The 22,567-nt window shown below is 38.6% G+C and overlaps 2 protein-coding genes across 3 annotated transcripts in view; one reads left to right on the top strand and one right to left on the bottom strand.

Annotated features, from left to right (window-relative positions):
* The window catches only part of c3h1orf131 (chromosome 3 C1orf131 homolog), a 35,777-nt gene extending 21,433 nt beyond the window's left edge, over positions 1 to 14,344 (bottom strand). Inside the window, exon 1 of the mRNA XM_028797777.2 lies at positions 14,156 to 14,344. Within this exon, the coding sequence (XP_028653610.1) occupies positions 14,156 to 14,228 (73 nt within the window). The 5' untranslated portion in view covers positions 14,229 to 14,344. The remainder of the gene's footprint in view (positions 1 to 14,155) is intronic.
* Positions 14,345 to 14,406: 62 nt separating this feature from the next.
* LOC114648632 (dihydroxyacetone phosphate acyltransferase-like) overlaps positions 14,407 to 22,567 on the top strand; it is a 62,501-nt gene continuing 54,340 nt past the window's right edge. For both annotated transcript variants that reach the window (XM_028797776.2, XM_028797775.2), the window contains exons 1-3: positions 14,407 to 14,575; positions 17,218 to 17,409; positions 20,460 to 20,636. In XM_028797776.2, coding sequence (XP_028653609.1) covers positions 14,552 to 14,575; positions 17,218 to 17,409; positions 20,460 to 20,636 — 393 coding nt within the window. In that variant the 5' untranslated portion in view covers positions 14,407 to 14,551. The remainder of the gene's footprint in view (positions 14,576 to 17,217; positions 17,410 to 20,459; positions 20,637 to 22,567) is intronic.

The following is a 22,567-nucleotide window of genomic DNA, read 5'->3' as shown; positions in this document are numbered from 1 at the left end:
ATAGTTTACTGTTAAATAAATGCAAAGAGTACGCGACACGTGTTTCGCCCTCATTCTGGGCTCATCAGGCGTACACACTCCACTGCACTCCCTCTCGGAAATCGAACCTCGGACGTCAGCGCCAGAGGCGATGCCACTAACGTTGCGCCACGGCGTGTGGTTCGTTTATTTGACAGCATGTAGATCGGGGTAATTACATTCACGGCATTCATAGTCTGTGTCACAATCTGATTATATGGGTGGTTCCCTCATTACCTCATGGTTCGCCCTCATTCTGGGCTCATCAGGCGTACACACTCCACTACACGTGTCGCGTACTCTTTGCATTTATTTGACAGTAAACTATTTCAACCATTCTATGATCTGCTCCTCACAAACTGAGGGCACCGTGGTGGATGTTAGCAGATTGCTGGCCAACCACAAGCGTTACCTGGTAGGTAACCACCCATACAATCAGATTGTGACACAGACTTCGAATGCCGTGAATGTAATTACCCCGATCTACATGCTGTCAAATAAACGAACCACACGCCGTGGCGCAATGTTAGGGGCATCGCCTCTGGCGCTGACGTCCGATTCCCGAGAGGGAGTGCAGTGGAGTGTGTATGCCTGATGAGCCCAGAATGAGGGCGAAACACGTGTCGCGTACTCTTTGCATTTATTTGACAGTAAACTATTTCAACCATATTTATATATATATATATATATATATATATATATATATATATATATATGAGAGAGAGAGAGAGAGAGAGAGAGAGAGAGAGAGCGTGAGAGAGAGAGATTATATATATATATATATATATATATATATAGATCCATGATGCAAATCTCCTGTTCTATCACATCCCAAAGGTGCTCTATTGGGTTGAGATCTGGTGATTGTGGAGGTCATTTGAGTACAGTAAACTTGCTGTCATGTTCAAGAAACGAGTTTGAGCTTTGTGATATTTTGTGTTATCCTGCTGGAAGTAACCATCAGAGGATGGGTATACTGCGGTCATAAAGGGATAGACATGGTCCGCAACAATACTCAGGTAGGCTATGGCATTTAAATGATGCTCAATTGGTACTAAAGGGCCCAACATGTACTAAGAAAATATCCCCCACACCATTACACCACCACCACCACCACCACCACCAGCCTGAGCTGTTAATACAAGGCAGGATTGATCGATGCTTTCATGTTGTTGACACCAAATTCTGACCCAAATTCAAACCACTCTGGCCATTCTCCTCTGACTTCTGGCATCAACAGACATTTTTTCTCTTTTTCAGACCATTCTCTGTAAACCCTAGAGATGGTTATGTGTGAAAATCCCAGTAGATCAGTTTCTGAAATACTCAGACCAGCCCATCTGGCACCAACAAACATGCCACATTCAAAGTCACTTAAATCACCTTTCTTCCCCATCCTGATGCTCAGTTTGAATTTCAGCAGGCTGTCTTGACAATGTTTATATGCCTAAATGTAATGAGTTGCTGCCATGCAATCAGCTGATTAGATATTTGCATTAAGCAGTTGAACAGGTTTACCTAATAAAGTGGGCCGGTGAGTCTATATATACACACATATATTTGTATATTGTATCTTCACCAGTATGAATGCATATCAAATGTTAAAAACAAAAAGTATAATTTTTCAAATATCTAGTCTGAGAGAGAAAGGAGGAAAAGGGTGGGACAAACATTTTAAATCATTATTTTGCCACCAAATAGTTTTCACAATATCAGGTATTTTCTGCTGTGGATGTGCAAAAACAAATAAATAAAAAATAAATAAAAACATACAAAAAAGTCACCCAACATTCTTGGGATACCACACAAATCCAGAAGTTGCATCATAATTTACTGGTTGAGCAAAATCACCACCTTGGTATGCTTCACTAACGCTAGAACTAGAACCTGTCTTGCTATCACTGTCAACATTTGAAGAACTGTCACTATAATAACACAGTAAATTGCTTTTTTCTTCACGTGCCTGCGTTCAGCTTGCCCTGCCACTGCAAGTGCCGTGTCAACACTAGATCACCATTATTAGTCGCTGGTCACTGGATATGTACAGCTTACAGTGTGACAGGGGCTTTATGCATCACCTTTGAACAATCTATATTTTAATACACTCATTACTACTTTATCTAAAATCTGCTTTCCAAGCATACAATATAGCAAAGTTAAGTAGATATGCTAAATATGTAGGAAAAAGAGAATTAATGTATTTATTTCTAGTATAACTGACTAGTTAGTTAGCTGTTTTACTGGCATATGGCACAAAAACTACTGCAGTCATTCTTACACTAGTACTCAGTAAATCATTTAAACATAACATGTAATTTATATAATAACTTGAATAACATATAAATTTCACAACACACACTTCACCAAAAAAAAAATCTAAATTTCATAAAATAATTAATAAAATATAAAGCATTCTAGACTTCTTCAGTGTTCACTTCGTTGTTACTGCCAGGCAAGATCTGGCAGAGGAACATAGCCACACATAGGAAAACTCACTTCACAAAGTTTGTGTGACATGGAAATCTAAAAGTAGCAAGTCAATATTTTTTAAGCCACCTGTTATGGCATCAAAATGTTTAGGGCAATATAGGCAGATACAGCCAAACATACTGTACACTGTTGCTGTAGTAATTAACAAAAGGACCAGAGCATGTTCAGATTCACTGCAATATCTCAAGTGCAACAAAATGTGGTGACAATAATTCACCAATCAGTGCAAATCAATGTTCGGAATATGGTTAGAGTATTTTCAGGATCAGGATGGGTGAAGCATAGAGGCTTCCCAGTTGGATCAAAGCATGTGGAAGACCACTTTCTTCATAATCATAAACAATGCAAGCTTATTGTAGGGAATCACAGTCAGTGCCTTTGAAATTGCTGAGCAGTATGTATATGCCATTCAATAAAAAAACAAGACATAGAAAAAAAAAAAGCAAAAATTATCAATACTGGCGACACAAGACAACTAGTTCACTGTGTTATTTATTGGCTGCTAAAATTGTTCTGTTTGTAGCTTTTAGTGAATTGTAAATGACCCTGCAAGAACCATTACAACAACTAAGACATACAATCATATAGCTCCCATTCTTCAGTCTTTACGCTGGCTTCCAGTTAAGTTTTGGGCTGACTGTGTCCCAGTGCCTAGTGGAACTAGAATTACGTCTGGAGACAACTTGCTAAAATCTTCGTAATGGATAGAGGCAAAATCCATCCACAAATATTCTTTATTTCCTCCAGTCTGTGCCCTGTAAACATTTGGGGTACAACGAAAAAGACAAGATAAGCAACATCTTGATGGCTAGCAAAATGTATTGAATTTTGATAAGGCAACATTAATGTTAATGTTTCAAAATTGATGTTTTAAGAACATCTGATGTAGTACTGTGGTTTTTATATGGTTTTGAATGGTACGTTTGGCACTTGCAATTTGCAAGGTAATGTTACTCGTTTAGACATACAGTAAGGAGCTGAATGCTGTTCAGCCTTGCCTTAGGTTTTGCTGGGTGGTGGCAGTGTCATTAGAAACATGTATAGTTTTAGGTGTACTGACTACAGAAATCACCATTTCCTTGGCTCTGTGTCATCAACAGCAAAAAGACCATACTTAACGCAAGTTCTTTTGACCTCCTTTTTATTCTGTGTAATGGCACACCATTTAGCTCAAATTAAAATTCTAGAGTTCATCTATTTGCAGATGTAGGTGTCAATTTTCTGAACCATTCATTGACTATTCCTAAATATTCATAACTGATAAGTGACAGAGACAACATACAGCTGGTGGAAATGCACCATTCACATTTGCCACAGGGGCAGCACGGTGGCGCAGTGGGTAGCGCTGCTGCCTCGCAGTTGAGAGATCTGGGGACCTGGGTTCGATTCCCGGGTCCTCCCTGCGTGGAGTTTGCATGTTCTCCCCGTGTCTGCGTGGGTTTCCTCCGGGCACTCCGGTTTCCTCCCACGTTCCAAAGACATGCAGGCTAGGTGGATTGGCGATTCTAAAATTGGCCCTAGTGTGTGCTTGGTGTGTGGGTGTGTTTGTGTGTGTCCTGCGGTGGGTTGGCACCCTGCCCAGGATTGGTTCCCTGCCTTGTGCCCTGTGTTGGCTGGGATTGGCTCCAGTGGACCCCCGTGACCCTGTGTTCGGATTCAGCGGGTTGGAAAATGGATGGACATTTGCCACATTCATTAATTAATAATTAATTTATTAGTTTTTTTTTGGAGATTTGCCAGCCTTAGACAGTTTACCCATCGCAAACACAGGTTTACCTGGATGACATTTACATGTGCAACACTGAACTTTGCTTTTAAATCTTCACTCCACTTTGATCTTCACCTTCATGATGTGTTAAGACTGGTTTATTAAATGTCACATTCAATGAACCATCTAATTATTCCCTCCCATATTTATACTAAATACATATACTGTTGTCTCTAGACAAATAATACTGTATATAATATATATGTCTAGCCCTGTGAGACCATATGAACTTTTAGTCATCCCCATCTACGCAGTTTCTCTTCTCATCAAACTTGATGTTACTGCTACACTGCAAAGCTACTACTCATGTCCATTCAAACTGAAATGACAAATACTAGGAGCCTTAAAAGAATTCAGTCTGCTTTTAATTATAAACATTCACCTTGTAGAACTACAGAATGCCCAGAAGGGAAGGGTAACCAGTTGGCCTAGTCTAAGTTATCAGAACTATGATGTCTGAAATGTTCAAAAGCTATGAGAATTTTAAGATTCACCACTTGTGACATCTCACCTGTAAACTTTGTTGGTTCACATGCATTTCTGTTCTAAATGTAAGAAAAAATGCAAGATCTCTATGGATTTTTTTACTTAATCAGTGAAGAATTAGCCATAATAATGGTGAAGAAAAAAAAAAACCTAAATGCATTGCATTTTTTCAAATTCAAAGGGACTACATAAATGCTATTTTTGGCTGAATATGTTATTATTTTTTAATGAATGGGGTGTGCTGTCAAAATTACATTATAATTTAGATAATTCAGACACCATTATTTTCTCTAATTTACTCCATTGGGGACGTCCACTTGAAAATTTCCAACTGAGAAGCATGTATTTCAGGTCTGTCACATAGCACATGAATGCAGAATGTGTGTGTTATAACTGAACATGGACCCACTCAGGGACTTATTTTCACCACAAATGTTGTTAAATGATTTCTTTTTTGCTTTCCTTTCCCCTTTCAATTACAAGGCATATTTTAACACATGAACTTTATATTGCATGACTTGTTTATTTTGTTCATTGAGATTATTTTTTTGTTGTGTGTTAAATATAATTTGCATTTATGTGTATAAATGTTGCATGGTTTAATAAATTACTTTTAGTACTTTATAGTTGTAAATATATATAAGCACTCTAAGCTTATATATGTATGTATGATATGTGATGCAAAAATACATTTAATATTCAAATACACATATTTGAATATGGATAATGATATTAACTATCAAACAAATTTGAATAAAAATTACTTTATTACAATTTCATTCAGAATGTTCCTTAATAGCACTACAGCTGTGAACATGATATGATTTATAATTAATTGTATGACAAATTCAGATGTCCGAGTTTTGAACCTGTTTCCTCTATTGCAGAGTGAAAGTGAAGCCAGAGTATACCGAGTCTGTACTGAGAGTAAAGCAGGAATTAAACCCTGGATGAGGCTCCAGTACAATGTAGGGAACACTCAAAGGCACTCTGGATGGATGGATAGATCTTTATCTGTTCCCAAAAGGCTACTGAAGTCAGCAATTAACCTAGAACGTACTGTTTGGGATATGTAAGTAGAACAGGAGCACCCGGACAAAAATACCAAACTGACATGGGAAGAGCTAGAAAACTTCACACAAACGGGTGATTGACCTGGAATTCTAACCCACTGCCTTGGAACTGTGACACAACATTGCTAACAAATGTACAACCATGCTGCAAAAGTGGGCTCTGGTCCTCTGTAACTAAAAGTAGGTTCAAAAATGGGTACAAGGATAGACCAAATCCTCTTTAATAAAATCCCTGTGTGCGTCCAGGTGTCCGTGTGTCTTCTGGTGAAGTGCGCATGTGCCGGGCACGGTGCGATGCGCGATATTACTGTCAGAGAAAGTTAACGGCGTTTTACAGAAATACAAACCAGTATTACTGCGAGAGGAAATTAAAGGTACACAATACAGTGACGCATATTACAGCCACATACAAGCCAGTATTACTGTCAGAGGAGATTAAACGCATATTACCAACGTGCACACCTGTATTACCACCAGAGAAAATTAAAGGTATATTACGGACGTACAAGCCAGCGGACGCACAAGATAGTATTACTGTTACAGAAAATTAAAGACACACAATACATGGCGGCAGCCCACGAAGAACGGTCAGCTCAGCAAGTAAACATCAACAAAAGAAAGGCTGAAAGAAAGAAAAATACGACCAACAAAAAGAATGAGGTCAAAGTCCCTTGCCATTTACTGTTCCTACTAATGTTTATGCACTACTGTTCTAGCGCCCGTTATTGTAACGGGCTAAATGCCTAGTTTAATAAAAGCTTCTATGTGTTAAATTTCTATTTTTCAATAATATTACATTTTTCTATTAGTGTTACATTTTTCATTTTAACAGCATAATATGCTGAAGGGATGTGTTGTTAAAGATTACCTGTTAAGGAAGAAAGTAACCTTTGCTAAATGCTATGTTGATGGGTTTTTTTTGGTGAAAATTTTACCAAGGGCAATGTAAATACTGTACATACTTTTTCTGAAATGGATAAAACTTACAACTTACACCCTCATTTCCCTTTCTCCTCAGTATATGTGTCTTTCACATTCAATGTTTCTTGCTTGCTTATTTAACTGGTTTCAAACGTACTTGATTGACAAAATTTTTTTTGTCTTTCAGAAGCAAGGACACATTTTTCATAAAATGTCAATACAGAAAAAACTTTGTGCATCTCATAAATAGTTCAGCCAGTACTGGACAGAGACTCAGTTTGCTAGAGTCGCAGACAATTCTGCATACTAATATATGAAGTTTGCTGTGCTTGGAACAATAACATTAGAATCCTAAAACATTAAATTTACAGGCAATAGATACTAGATAATACATTTACCTAATATCAGAGGAAAGCAAAACTCTGCTTCCTCTTCTTGAAAAACTATTGTTGTTAATTACACTGTAACACATATAATGCGATTGATTGGCTGGCTGCATTGTAAAAATGGTAATCTGTTTTTTTCCTAAAGGGCATTATAATGTCTGAGGAATGTAACAAGTCCAGAACCACTGGTTAGGCAGCAAACCGGTTCTTGGACATACACACACTTACTTATGTTACACAGCGCTATACATAGATATGACTAAAGTTAACGACCAAAGCTCCACAAAACATGCATTCTTTTTAAATTGATTTTTTTTCAGTAGTAGGGAAAGACTAAACTATTTTGACCAAATTTAATATAATTCAATGTGTATGGCAGGGGCCACTCATGCCCATACCCAAACTGGGTCAATTTATGACTGCCTTTTAACCCAAAACTTCTGTCTTTAGAATGTGCTTTTCTGTGAACTGCTATACACTACACTTAAACTAAAGTCACTTGCTTGCCCATACATTAATTGAACTAACAGTATTCCATTTCAGAGTCTAGTGAGGACTGAATCCATCTAGGTGTTCTGTCAAAATTTTCCATCCATCAAACTGTACTGCTAATGATTACCGTGCAAGCTCACATCCCAGTTCTGTCATGTTTACCCGTGTTTAGCAACAGGTCTATAAAGTCATGCTACCACATTTTTTGATCAAGTGTTTCAACATTGAACTGGAATGGTTGAATTTTTAGCACTTTTTTAGTTACTTTTATTTAATTCACTTCTTAATGGTGTTTTCACAATATATTAATTCTGAATATTGTCAATATGTAAAGCAAGCACAAAGACAAAGAACAGTAATTTCCAACCCGCTATATCCTAACACAGGGTCACGGGGGTCTGCTGGAGCCAATCCCAGCCAACACAGAGCGCAAGGCACGAACAGTGAATGCTAAAAGGGAAGTTACTTTGAACCGTTATAGATTACAGTCTCAGTACAGTAATTTTATCCATCCATCCATTTCCCAACCCGCTGAATCCGAACACAGGGTCACGGGGGTCTGCTGGAGCCAATCCCAGCCAACACAGGGCACAAGGCAGGAACCAATCCCGGGCAGGGTGCCAACCCACCGCAGGACACACACAAACACACCCACACACCAAGCACACACTAGGGCCAATTTAGAATCGCCAATCCACCTAACCTGCATGTCTTTGGACTGTGGGAGGAAACCCACGCAGACACGGGGAGAACATGCAAACTCCACGCAGGGAGGACCCGGGAAGTGAACCCGGGTCCCCAGGTCTCCCAACTGCGAGGCAGCAGCGCTACCCACTGCTCCACCGTGCCACCACAGTAATTTTATGGCTCACCAAAAAAAGGGTCATAGCTCAGGTTAGAGCGGCAGGTTGCCTGAAATTGTTAGATCAAAACTGAATGTCCAATGAATACCCATTGAATGTCCCTTTGAGTGTTTGGATCTAAAACCACTGAGAAAATGTGGTCCTTTATTGTCACGAACTTGGGGTTTCTAAGCAAAAAAGACAAAAAATAATTTGAAATGGCTCCTAGAGGGATGAACCGTCATCCACCAGCCAGCCAAAAAGGGCAAATGTTAAATCTTTATAAATATTCATTTTTTACAAAAACGATCAGTTGCACACAGATACACTCTACAAAGCACAACGGCAAAAAGAGTTGCCTAAAACAACAAGGCAATCCAGAGGTAAATAAGACCCAATCCACAAATCCTAAGAATGGTCAAATGACTGAGTACAGAGGTCAAAAAAGCAGAAAAACCATTATTAAAAAAGAAGCAATGAACACCAGAGAATCTCACCAACATTAGGACATTCAACAAGCTAAACAGGCCTGTGGATTTTCCTCAGCCTTTATACGAATGAGGGCAGTCCCTTGATGGTGATGAGCCTCTTTCAGTACCACCCACAAAAAACATGGCACATAGGAAGATACTTGGACATAAAGAAACTAAATGATCAAAAATGTTATTATAAAAAATGAACAAAAAGTTATAAAATTGACATTTGAACTGCAGCTAGAGTGGGCTTAGCTGAAACATGACATTTACTACTCACTGTCATTTACAGTTTTCCAAAGCACATTGTTTTTTAAGTCACCCAACTTAATATCTAACTCAGCTAATTTCTCTTTTGCAGATTGTCATTGTTGTGGGTGGTTTTACTATCTACATTGATATTACTATACTTAAGGTTACGAAAATTATATTTTACAGTATCAAGGTGTCAAAGTGATCAAAGCACATAGAAACTCTCCCTGGTTTAATGAAAACACCCAAGCTCTTAAATTAGAGCGTCGAAAACTGGAGCGCAGATGGAGAACAACAAAGCTACATGTCTTTCAAATTGTATGGACAGAGAGTGTTAATAAATATAAAAAAGCCCTCTTTAAAGCTCGCTCAGAATACTATTCTACAATAATAGCAATAATAAAAATCCTCGGGTACTGTTTAGAACAGTGGCTAAATTAACAAATGGAAATTCAGATCAACAGTGCAAAAATACCAACAGATATTAGCAGTACAGACTTTATGAACTTCTTCAATGAGAAAATTAAAAATATAAGATCCCAGATCTCTGCATCACAGTACAAACCAAATACTAGCTTAGCAGACCCTGTCTCACATTCCATTCAGCACTTTAATAATTTTAATCCTGTAACTGAGCAGGAAGTCTTAACATTAATTTCTAAAACGAAGCCCACTACTTGTTCCCTATATCCAGTGCTATCAAAACTAGTAAAAAGTGCAATGGATGTTCTTGCAGCTCCTATTCTAAACATTATCAATAGTTCATTATTGCATAGCACAGTACCTGAAGCACTAAAAGTGTCAGTCATTAAACCATTGCTTAAAAAGTCAGACCTAGACCCACACATACTAAATAATTATAGGCCTATTTCAAATTTACCGTTTCTCTCTAAAATACTAGAAAAAGTAGTCGCCAGTCAGCTTCAGTCACACCTTACGCATTACAATTTATTTGAGAAATTCCAGTCTGGTTTCCGCACTGGTCATAGTACATAAATGGCACTAACACAGGTTGTAAATGACATTCTGATATCCTCTGATGAAGGAAACTCCACTGTAATTATGTAGTTGGACTTAGTGCAGCATTTGACACCATCGACCATACCATTTTACTGCACAGGCTAGAAAATGATGTTGGGCTTACAGGCACCGTGCTCGCTTGGTTTAGTTCTCATTGATCTGATCGATTCCAATATTACAGAAATGTGCTGACTGTACTCCATCATTATACACAGAAGTGAGATATGGTGTCCCGCAGGGCTCAGCACTGGGACCTTTACTGTTTTCATTTTACATGCTTCCACTGGGATCTATCATTAGGAAACATAATGTTAATTTTCACTTGTATGCAGAGGACACCCAGTTATACCTTTCATTTAAATCAAATGAAGTTTCTCCAATGTTGTCTTTAATTAGTTGTGTTAGTGAATTAAAGGAGTGGATGAATGAGAACTACTTGTCTTTAAACACAGATAAAACAGATTTTAATTGTTGGAGGGAATGACGCTGATCACAATATTTTGTCATCATTTAACTCAGTTGGAATCCCCATTAATTTTAGTCTCCTTTAGTTCAATCCTATTTAATCACCACACTCCAACCTCATCCAACGATCCTCCCCCTCACTTCCTCTCCTCCTCCATTACTACTGCCCTCTACTGAACACAGCAGGAACACCACACAAGGCAGTGAATTCGCGGACAAAGATCAAGATCCAAATGAAGATTATATATAAAAATATTACAAAGTTGTCCAAATCATGTTTCTTCCATCTTAAAAATGTTAGGAAATTAAGGTGCTTTCTAAATAAACAGGATTCCGAGATATTAATTCATGCATTTATTTCTAGTAGGATTGATTACTGCAATGCGGTGTTCACTGGATGTTCAACCTGTTCTCTATACATCCTCCAGTTAATCCAAAATGCGGCTGCAAGAATTATTACAAGAACAAGAAAATATGAACACATAACTCCAGTTCTTAAATCCTTACACTGGCTCCCGGTTAAGTTTAGGGCAGATTTCAAAATCCTCCTTTTAACATATAAAGCATTAAATGGCCAAGGTCCGGCTTACTTGTCTGAACTTACCATGACTTACTAACCAGAGCGCACATTAAGATCTCAAGATGCCGGACTGCTTATGGTTCCAAGGATTAATAAAATAACAATGGGAGGTCGAGCTTTTAGTTACAGGGCCCCTAAACTGTGGAATGGTCTGCCTGCTACTATATGAGATGCCCCTTCGGTCTCAGCTTTTAAATCCTGGCTGAAGACTCACTACTTCAGTTTAGATAGATAGATAGATAGATAGATAGATAGATAGATACTTTATTAATCCCAATGGGAAATTCACATTCTTCAGCAGCAGCATACTGATACAGTATATAATATTAAATTAAAGAATGATAACAATGCAGGTGAAAAACAGAAAAACAGACAATAACTATGTATAATGTTGAATGTTAACGTTTACCCCTCTGGGTGGAATTAAAGAGTCGCATAGTTTGGGGGAGAAACGATCTCCTCAATCTGTCAGTGGAGCAGGACAGTGACAGCAGTCTGTCGCTGAAGCTGCTCTTCTGTCTGGAGATGATACTATTAAGTGGATGCAGTGGATTCTCCATAATTGATAGGAGCCTGCTGAGCGCCCTTCGCTCTGCCACAGATGTTAAACTGTCCAGCTCCATGCCAACAATAGAGCTTGCCTTCCTCACCAGTTTGTCCAGACGTGAGGCGTCTTTCCTCTTAATGCTGCCTCCCCAGCACACCACTGCGTAGAAGAGGGCGCTCGCCACAACTGTCTGATAGAACATCTGCAGCATCTTATTGCAGATGTTGAAGGACGCCAGCCTTCTAAGGTAGTATAACCGGCTCTGTCCTTTCTTGCACAGCGCATCAGTATTGGCAGTCTAATTTATCATCCAGCTGCACTCCCAGATATTTATAGGTCTGCACCATCTGCACACAGTCATCTCTGATGATCACTGGGTCTATGAGGGGTCTGGGCCTCCTAAAATCCACCACCAGCTCTTTGGTTTTGCTGGTGTTCAGGTGTAGGTGGTTTGAGTCGCACCATTTAACAAAGTCATTGATTAGGTCCCTATACTCCTCCTCCAGCCCATTCCTGATGCAGCCCACGATAGCAGTGTCATCAGCGAACTTTTGCACATGGCAGGACTCCGAGTTGTATTGGAAGTCCGATGTATATAGGCTGAACAGGACCGGAGAAAGTACAGTCCCCTGTGGCGCTCCTGTGTTGCTGACCACAATGTCAGACGTGCAGTTCCCAAGACGCACATACTGAGGTCTGTCTTTAAGATAGTCCACGATCCATGCCACTAGATATGAATCTAATCCCATCTCTGTCAGCTTGTCCCTAAGGAGCAGAGGTTGGATTGTGTTGAAGGCGCTAGAGAAGTCTAGAAACATAATTCTTACAGCACCACTACCTCTGTCCAAGTGAGAGAGGGATCGGTGTAGCATATAGATGATGGCATATCCTGACTAGAGCTGCTGATTAACTGTACAGACTGCATCTCTGTTGTTAGTCATTAGCACTAAAACGCAAGTAACCGGATAGTTATAATTGGATACTAACCCTCACCTATTCTGTTTCTCTTCTCGGTACTCAAATGTGGCACTTGGTGCCACGGCCCACCTGTCAAGTTGTTTTGCCTGCATAAGGTAAAGTCATCCCTAATGGAGGATCGCAGGAATCGTGGGAAAGAGGGGTTTTTTCATCCGATTGGCTGGCCCAGCACTGTTTCAGCTGTGGAATGGCCAAATGGGGGAGGCCGCTTGATGGATGAGGTCTCCAGGACTCTAAATACTGTATATCCAAATCTTATTATGTGATATCATCTACTGTTAAATTCTGCTCTGTACTTCTATAATTTTTTTATACTGTATTGAGGATTTGTTCTATTCTGTGTATTGTATTGTATTGACCCCCTTTTTTGACACACACTGCACGCCCAACCTACCTGGAAAGGGGTCTTTCTTTGAACTGCCTTTCCCAAGGTTTCTTCCATTTTTCCCTACAAGTTTTTTTTGGGAGTTTTTCCTTGTCTTCTTAGAGAGTCAAGGCTGGGAGGCTGTCAAGAGGCAGGGCCTGTTAAAGCCCATTGCGATACTTCTTGTGTGATTTTGGGCTATACAAAAATAAATTGTACTGTATTGTATGCTAATATTTGATTTACATTGTGTTGTACAGCGTGCCAGTCTTGGGTGCCACCACTTATTTGTACCAGCCTGGCTGCATGTCTCGATAAGACATTTTACACTAACACCAACATGTACAGTGTGCCAGAACTGAAGATGGATGCCAGCACATAACTCTGGTAACATGTGTCAATAAGGCTTTTGACACTATCAAGAAATATTTGTCAGCAGCTGATGTTTATGGAGCACTTTTAAGTATACCTTTGTCAAAATTTATTTGACAGCATTTCCTGATAACGGAAATAGGTCTATTAATGTGGGCTACTTGAAAAAAAATCAAGTCCGTTATTTTAATTAATGAAAATAAAATATCCTTTATTTAGAAACGTTTCTTTTTTTGCTATTAGAGCTGCAGAAACGGTTGCGGTTGTATTTTGATAGGATGCCACAGACCGACAAATAACTAACGATGCGTTTATACGGTAGTAGAATTCGACGCAGCGGTAGAACACCGGCAGCATCAGATTTAAGACGACTCCCAGCTTTGAACAGATCGTCGTTTCACGGCAGGACAAGCTCACAGCCACGGTCATTCTTACTTTTCATGGTTTTACATTTGTTCATCAACCTAACCTGCAAGTACTACGCGAACACGTTAAGAACGTGCACACACCACAGAGGAATTGACCTTACAGACTCTAAAACGCAACCTCTTCCCACATCCTCTTGTCTTTTTCTAAGGACTGTGTAACGGAGACGGGAGGTGGATGGAGTCAACCAAGAAATTCTTACCGAAGTCATACAACTTGTTTAAAACATGATCCAACAACATGCCATCTTCAGAAGCATCCGATTCGCTGCTCATTACTGGGTTTTTTTAAACAGCAACGCCAATTTTCTCCAGTCAGTCTTGCATTGCAAGTTGTTTAATATTTCGTTGAAAATTCACGTGGTAGTGACCTGGAAGCGTTTGACTTGACCTCACAGGAAAATGACGTAGCGGTTGACGTGAGGGTTTGCGCGTGCGCATGCGCATCGACCCGTTTGATAGAAAGCGAACAGTAGTAGTGGTGTGACAGGGAAAAGCGGTTGTAATTCGTCTGTTACGTTGTTGCGGACTCGGTTTACACCAATAATACCACGCCTGCATCTTCATGCCATACTTCCAGGAACCTTCAAAACTGAGGCATGGCATCAGAAAACGCGTATTCGGTACGTACTCGTCGACTCGGAAGTTTCATGAATTTGTAATGAGTACACATGATAGTAAACTTGACTTTATTCGTTTTGGCCGTAGCAGCTTAGCATTTTCTTCCCGTGCATGCTTTTATTTTTGTCGGTGTCTAAAATAAGCTGTGACTCCATCGAGTCCAGCTGCACGTTTTTTTTCCTTTTCTTTTTTTATTAGCTAACTGAGTCACACTTGTAGGTGGCATACACAGGATAACCCCTAAGCTATTAGTGCTTTACATTTAAGCACATTAAAGTGTCAGCTTTAAACTAAATAACATATTGTTAAAATGAATGGTGCTTTAGATTAATAAAGTATCTATCTATCTATCTCCACGTTTGCTCCATAACATGGACTCCAGATGTAGCCTGTGTGTTTCATTTTTTTTTTCCAATGTTTTAGCTAAACTCTTTACCCAAGCAAGAAAGAAGGTTAGAACATTCAGTGTGCTGTACTGCATACACTTACACAGGATCGTGGGCTAAGGCACAGTATTTGTCCCCTCGTTGCACAGAACTGTTGTACAGTCGTCACTGATCATTTTTTCAAGGCCAGGTGCATCATGTCAAATTCATTCCAGGAGTCAACCAAAAGACGATGCTGATAGTGTGCTCCAAGAATGACAAGCAAGTCTTTCTTTGGAAAATGTCGAAGTGCTTGCAAGGTCAGAAAGGAAGAAATCTAATTCCTCAAATGCTTTGATAAACTTGATCCTGCAGAATTCTTTCAGAATAAGGCAGAATTATGTACTTTGTACTACCGTATGTAGGGGGAAATTTCATGTAAGACTAAGGCCAGGAAGCACTGCTTCGAGCAAAGAGTTGTGGGAATCTTAAAACAAACTACTGAGACGTGTAGTTGAAGCAGAAACGTTGCAACACGTATCTGGATGAGATACTGCCATGGCTTTTTATTAGCTAAACTAACAAGCTTGATGGACTGAATGGTCTCCTCTCATTTGTCATAATGTTTCTGTTCTCCATGTTCAAAACAAAAATATAGATGCATGACAGAATTTTTCAAGACGACAACTAGGTGAAACGCATGATCTCTGGACAGATTATACTAAAGTGGAGATGTTTGGCCACAAATGCTTAATGTCCTCCAAAGTGAAAGACAAATTGTCTGTGACCAGAAGAGCCCCATATCAGCAGTAAAGTATGGTGGTGGAAGCATTATGGTTTGTTTTTCTGAATAAGGGCCTTACCAGTCTGTTGTCACAGAGTTTACCTTAATGAATTCAGCATTGTATTAAGTAGCTGGTTAAGGAGAGAAGAGCAATAAGGTTGTGTTTAGAATTAAAAAGCAAAGTTTTTTTGAAGTTTTCTTTTATTGAGATTGTCTTTTTGACTTCTCAGTGTATTCATTGTTCCATCATCCTTCACCTTATTCTACCTAACTAATCCTGAGGTGGTTCGTCATGTGGTGGATGCAGCAACATGCTGTATCAGTGCATGCTCCTAACCTCCTCTTCCTCGCACACATTTGTGTAGTTATGTGCATAATGGTTCTGATCATGCTATTTGGTTTCTGTTGAATATTTTTTTTTTATAATTTTGTTACCCTGTGCCCTTTTATCAATACCAAGTAAACAGTTATACTTAATTGTTTTTTAGTGGCAGCTCATATATTTTACCATTCCATTTGGATTTATTCCTTAGTACACCTAACCTGTGGTTTACAGTAATCCCTCCTCCATCGCGGGGGTTGCGTTCCAGAGCCACCCGCGAAATAAGAAAATCCGCGAAGTAGAAACCATATGTTTATATGGTTATTTTTATATTGTCATGCTTGGGTCACAGATTTGCGCAGAAACACAGGAGGTTGTAGAGAGACAGGAACGTTATTCAAACACTGCAAACAAACATTTATCTCTTTTTCAAAAGTTTAAACTGTGCTCCATGACAAGACAGAGATGACAGTTCCGTCTCACAATTAAAAGAATGCAAACATATCTTCCTCTTCAAACGAGTGCGCGTCAGGAGCAGATAATGTCAGAGAGATAGAGAAAAGCAAACAAATCAATAGGGCTGTTTGGCTTTTAAGTATGCGAAGCACTGCGGCACAAAGCTGTTGAAGGCGGCAGCTCACACCCCCTCCGTCAGGAGCAGAGAAAGAGAGAGAGAGAAAAACAAACAATCGAAAATCAATACGTGCCCTTCGTGCTTTTAAGTATGCGAAGCACCGTGCAGCATGTCGCTTCACGAAGCAGCTGCACAGAAGGTAGCAACGTGAAGATAATCTTTCAGCATTTTTAGACGAGCGTCCGTATCGTCTAGGTGTGCGAACAGCCCCCCTGCTCAATCCCCCTACGTCAGGATCAGAGAAAGTCAGCGCAAGAGAGAGAGAGAGAAAAGTAAGTTGGGTAGCTTCTCAGCCATCTGCCAATAGCGTCCCTTGTATGAAATCAACTGGGCAAACCAACTGAGGAAGCATGTACAAGAAATTAAAAGACCCATTGTCCGCAGAAATCCGCGAACCAGCAAAAAATCCGCGATATATATTTAAATATGCTTACATATAAAATCCGTGATAGAGTGAAGCCGCAAAAGGCGAAGCGCGATACAGCAAGGGATTACTATTTGTTTTCATTTTTTATGTTTTTGTTTTGTTTTTTTATTAGCCCCAGGATCCAACACTGAAAAAGCGAGATGATTTTGAAGATGTCCTGGAAGAACGGCGGAATTCCAGTGATGTAAAATATGCATTTAGATGCTACACTCCTGTTCTTTATAATGGAATTCCCCCATGTAAAGCAAGCTTGCTAAAACACACGGTCCTTAAGTCAGACCATGTGCTTTTTGTTATTCAACAGGTAAGCATTTGTTGTTGACTTGTTGTTTTTTCCTGGTTGATGTCATGATAGTTGTTCACTGTTATGGGCACCGCTATATTTAATTGATCTTCATATGAAATGGTATCCTTTTATCAGTCCTAGAGAGCCACAGTGAGTAGGTTTTAAGTGAGCCATATTTTAAATGAGAGGCAGACTGTGCTTTATTATACTACGTTGTCATTGTTTCTGCATCACTTCGTAATATAAAAGTTTATGTGTATCTACCTAAGCTGTGCTTTAAACTTTGGTCAATTGTAGTATATTCATTTTTTTCCAGTAAAACTTAAGAAGAGTATGGTAGCTTGTCCTCTTTAGAACTGTTTTGCAATATGTATTAGTTTCTTACAGCTGGAAAGTTTTCAGAATAATGTAGGTGCAGAACTCGTAACAAGGATATTAATGTCTTTTTTCTCACCTGACTGAGCTGAATTAGAAAACAGTTCAATGAGGCACAACTTTGCCTTAATATTAGAAATTGATTTATGTTTTGTTTTTTTTGAAAAACTGCACCCTCATTAGAAGGAGCTTATTACCTCCAATATAGAAATTTTGAATAACAATTTTTTCACCTGTACTGTTTATCCATGTTTTGTAAAATGTAAGAATAAAGTTCTGTAAACAAAATGTAAAGAAGTTTAAAACTGGTTAAAAAGTTATTTATATTGATGAAAACAAATACTGTTACTGTCCATCCATCCATTATCCAACCTGCTATATCCTAACTACAGGGTCACGGGGGTCTGCTGGAGCCAATCCGAGCCAACACAGCGCGCAAGGCAGGAAACAAACCCTGGGCAGGGCGCCAGCCCACCGCAGAATACTGTTACTGAGGAAGTACAATTAAATGTTGCAAATGTCATTAAATAATAATAATAATTCATTTTATTTATAAGGCACTTTACATTTGCAGTAAACCTCAAAGTGCTACATAAAAAAAAAATTTAAACAAAGACACAACAAGATAAAAACAAAGGTAAACAATAATTAGAGGCAATTTTGTTAATATGCTTTCCTAAATAGAAAAGTCTGTTTTTTAAAACAGGCCACAATCTGCTATGTTCTCAGATTCTCTGGTAGGGCATTCCAGAGCCGTGGAGCAGAAACTGCAAAAGCTCGCTCACCCATTGTACGAAGTTTGGTCATAGGGGGGTGAAGGCGATAGGTATTTGCAAGACGTAAGTTTCTTGTAATGGATTCTAATATAAGTCTACTTGAATACGTATTGCAATATTTTGTAAACCGTATGCATAGAAATAACATATGTTAAATAAACATTCTAGTATAAAGAACCTTAATGTGGTCTTTCGTAAATAATTGTTTACAAATCTAACACTAACAGACCACTAACACATGTATCAGATTTGAATTAAAACTGTGCATATGACACTTTTTTTGTAAATAAACCACAATGTTTTTGTAATTTCCAAATTTTTTGCAAGAAAGACTAACCTGCCAATGTGTTCTTCGTCGGTAACAACATATGCAGCTGCGTTTTTTTTTCTGCTTTTTGCTCTTGGAGCATAGTACTGTATGCTTTACTTGCTTTTTAGCAGGTACTGTCTCTTTGGTAGTTGATAATATACTTTATTTAAATTGTTGAAAATTGCCATTTTTCAGAAACTGTTCTCTTAGCAAAAAAATTTCTGCAAGATCTTATCAGCAAAGACATTCAAGGTACACATAATAAAACAGTATTAATAAGAACAATTGTTTCTTGACATTCAAAAACTCTGTACAAAAACATTTGAGACAAACTATTAAAAGAAATGTACTCGTCCGCTTTCGTTACTCAGTTCCTTGCTACCAAAAAATTTACTCTGGTAGTTAATATGTTGGGGGCATTGAGCCTATTTTTCAAAGTCCTGCTTAAAGCACTGCTTTAGGCCACAGTAATGCTTACAGGAAATTTCGCACTTGCATTTTACTAACTTGTGAATGTGTGATAGTGTTGGAGGCTTTTGAATGAGTACACTACCTCAAAAACAATATTTTTTTAATTAATGTAAAATTTTTTGTTATTAATGTTTACAGAAGACTTGACCAGTGTTGTTCTTTGCCATTTTATAGACTTTTGAATGTTTCACAATCTCTGAAGCTTTTGAACAAGTGTACTCGGTTAAGAGAAATCTAGTTATATGTAATTTTTTTTTTCTAATCTTGTATTTTGCATGTATCCCTTTTTCCCTATTCATATGGTGTTGAAAATGGTATTAAATATTAGTACTTCTAGAATATTGTATCAAAGATAGTAATTTCAGTATTGTGACCACCGTGCCAAATATTAAGTTCCTTCTTCAAAAAGAACCAATAACAAGAATCAAAAAAATACTATGTTCATCTTCAAAAAGGGATCACTTTATTCATTGAAGTTGTATGAGTATAGCTTAACAATTGTAAAATTTTCGTTTTTCATTCCAAATTATATTCGAATAATTATCTGTAATTGCCTTTACTTCACTTTTGGCACATACAGTAGATTTATCTTGCTCAACTGGAAGAATCCTAACTCTCCTCTTTTACGTCAATGGGTAACTGATGTTATATACTATTTGAAATTGAAAAAAATCAAATTCTCACTTAGAGGATCTGTTCAAAACATTTTTAAAACGTGGCAGGGTCTAATCAATAACAATTCAGAATAAGCATTTAAATTGATGTTTATTTTATTTTTCCTACTATTAAAGTTTTACTCTGTTTGCCTAGCTCTCTTTCTCTTGGGTGGGAGCTGATTTTACTTGAACTTAGTTCTGTAAAATTTGACTTGCTTGTATGGAATGTTATTTGCTTTTAATAAATTCAATAAAATGAAAAAAATATATCTACTAGAAATTGCTGAAGTAATTTAGTAGTGTATAAATGATTTTTTTTTTGCACTTTCATTCTTAACTGTTGAGGTTTTTGTTGCTATTTTGTCATTGTTCATTAAGCATATTACATTTGAATGGAATATACTGTATGTCTGAGGAAGAATACCTCTGAATACAGAAGAATCCCTGAGCAAGCATTTTTTTAATTTTATTTTCTTGTAGTTATCAAAGGAGTCTGGAGAGTCCCCAGAAATTATCCATGAGGAGGCCGTAGAGATCTTAGATGAGATGGCCCAGAATCTGAAGCTCAGTGTTGTTAGATTTTTTGCATTCATGTTGAGCAAAGCCTTTAAAACTCTTTTCCAAAGAGTAAGAGTCAATGAAGAAGGCATTCAGAGGGTATGTAATGCTCTAATTTTTCTCTCTCAAGTATTTCTATTTTTGATAAAATTTGTCAAGTTGTTTTTATTTCAAACAATTGTCCTCCACAAAAGAAATAATAATTTTTATAAGCATTTATAATCATAATTTTTTTTTTATTAGTTTTCTTATATTGTAGTGCAACCAGTTGTAAGCACAAGACCGTACAATGGATTGGCTTAATGTATTTAGTTGTTAGTAAACCCCTCAAATCAACTGGTATTTCCACTAATTAATAATATCCATAAGATCCATAAGATATCTTTAATAGAGTTTTTTTTTTTTATTTCCTATGTTTTCCTTTCTAGGTAGTTTTGTAATTTTGTCTAAGTAATTTTGTTTCTTTTGTCTTACTGAAGAGAAACAAGCTAAAACGACCTATCAGATGTAAATAATCTTTGCCTGCAAAATGCACGGCAAATTATTTTGTTCATTATGCACTTTATGTAGTGGAAATTTAAACATGATTGTCAGTGACGGTTTGCTTATATGTTGAAGAGGTACTGCATGTACCTTTGGGTAATCTAATCATAGAGAATATTTCGCTAAGCTTGGCTGCCAAAAGTTAACACAGATAATCTATACCCTTGGTTTCTTCAGATCTCCGTACACATTGATATGGAACGGTACTAAAAATAATACAGTACACAGTATTAGCATTGTACTAGAGCAATTACATTTATCATCAACTAGTTTATTAACTATAACTAGCCAACCCACGGCATACCATACGCCGCATAATCAGGCCGCTTTTTTAATGATTTTTAAGCACAGGGAAAAAATTAACATTTGAAAAATCCGTAATTTAATAAACCACCAAGAAAAGTAACATTGTAACAATGCACGGTACAAACCAACATACAATTGTCCGTGATTGAAAACTGGAGGACTGCCATCGCGCCTTCTCCTCCCAGAGCGAGGGACGGGGGTGGACGGCACTCGGGTGTGGAGGGCGGAACGGGAGGAGAGGGGAAGAACGCCTATTCCGCCCCCTCCGTCATGCTAGTCTGCTGATTTCTCATTCAGTATGCACTGCCTGCTCATGTGCCCACCTCCAACTCGTCACCTGAGTCGTTTTCGTCTTTGCACAGTCCACATGCACCTGGGAGTCACGTTGACATTTCATTGTTCTTTGCGGTTCTGGCTGCTTTTCTATATATAATCCACCAAGTCACCCGACCATGGTAGTAGCGGGGGGGGCGGGGTAGTGTGTACAAAGGGCAGGGACGTAATCAGTGCGAGCGTATGACCCGCACTTACTGGGAATCCCTCGTACGTGGGGAACAATCGCAAGCCCCGGTTTCCAGCACGAATGGGGTTCAACGGCTTACCCACGCCTCTGCGCCGGGTAGACACACGTTGATCCATTCAGTGTAGTGCACGTGCAGTAAATGAAGATCTCATGACAAGCCTGAAAGCATAAAATTGGAGCTGTGTGACTCGCATTCTTTTCGCGGTTCGCTTTTCCTCAACATGGGTTAATTGTATGTGCCAGCCTGGATCTCTGTAAGGGAATAGCAGTGGATAAACCGTGGGGTCACAGTTCATATTGAGAAGAGAGATACGCTTGCAAGCATCTACCCTTGGGTATATGCAAATGTCGCGTTGTGCAGGAGGTTCCCCGTCTTCACCTACAAAGATAGCAGCAACATCAGTTTGACAGGACGGGGCGTTATACCTTCTCATAACCAGTCTTGGATTTTCCATGAACACCATTCGTACAGCAGTAACAGGGTTACCGTGAGTGATAATATCATGCATTTGCATGTAAGACTTTGCGAAGGGATTAACCTGTCGTATCATGTTGTCTAGTTGAAGCAACAAAATGTCACTGCAAGCGATATTACATTCCTTTTGCAAACGTTGACTGGTAGCCTCAGCAGAATCGAAGATATATAGCTGACCATATT

This window comes from Erpetoichthys calabaricus, chromosome 3 (assembly GCF_900747795.2).
Source record: "Erpetoichthys calabaricus chromosome 3, fErpCal1.3, whole genome shotgun sequence".
In the NCBI taxonomy this organism is placed as follows: Eukaryota; Metazoa; Chordata; class Cladistia; order Polypteriformes; family Polypteridae; genus Erpetoichthys; species Erpetoichthys calabaricus.
This window is presented reverse-complemented; position numbering and strand designations above follow the sequence as displayed.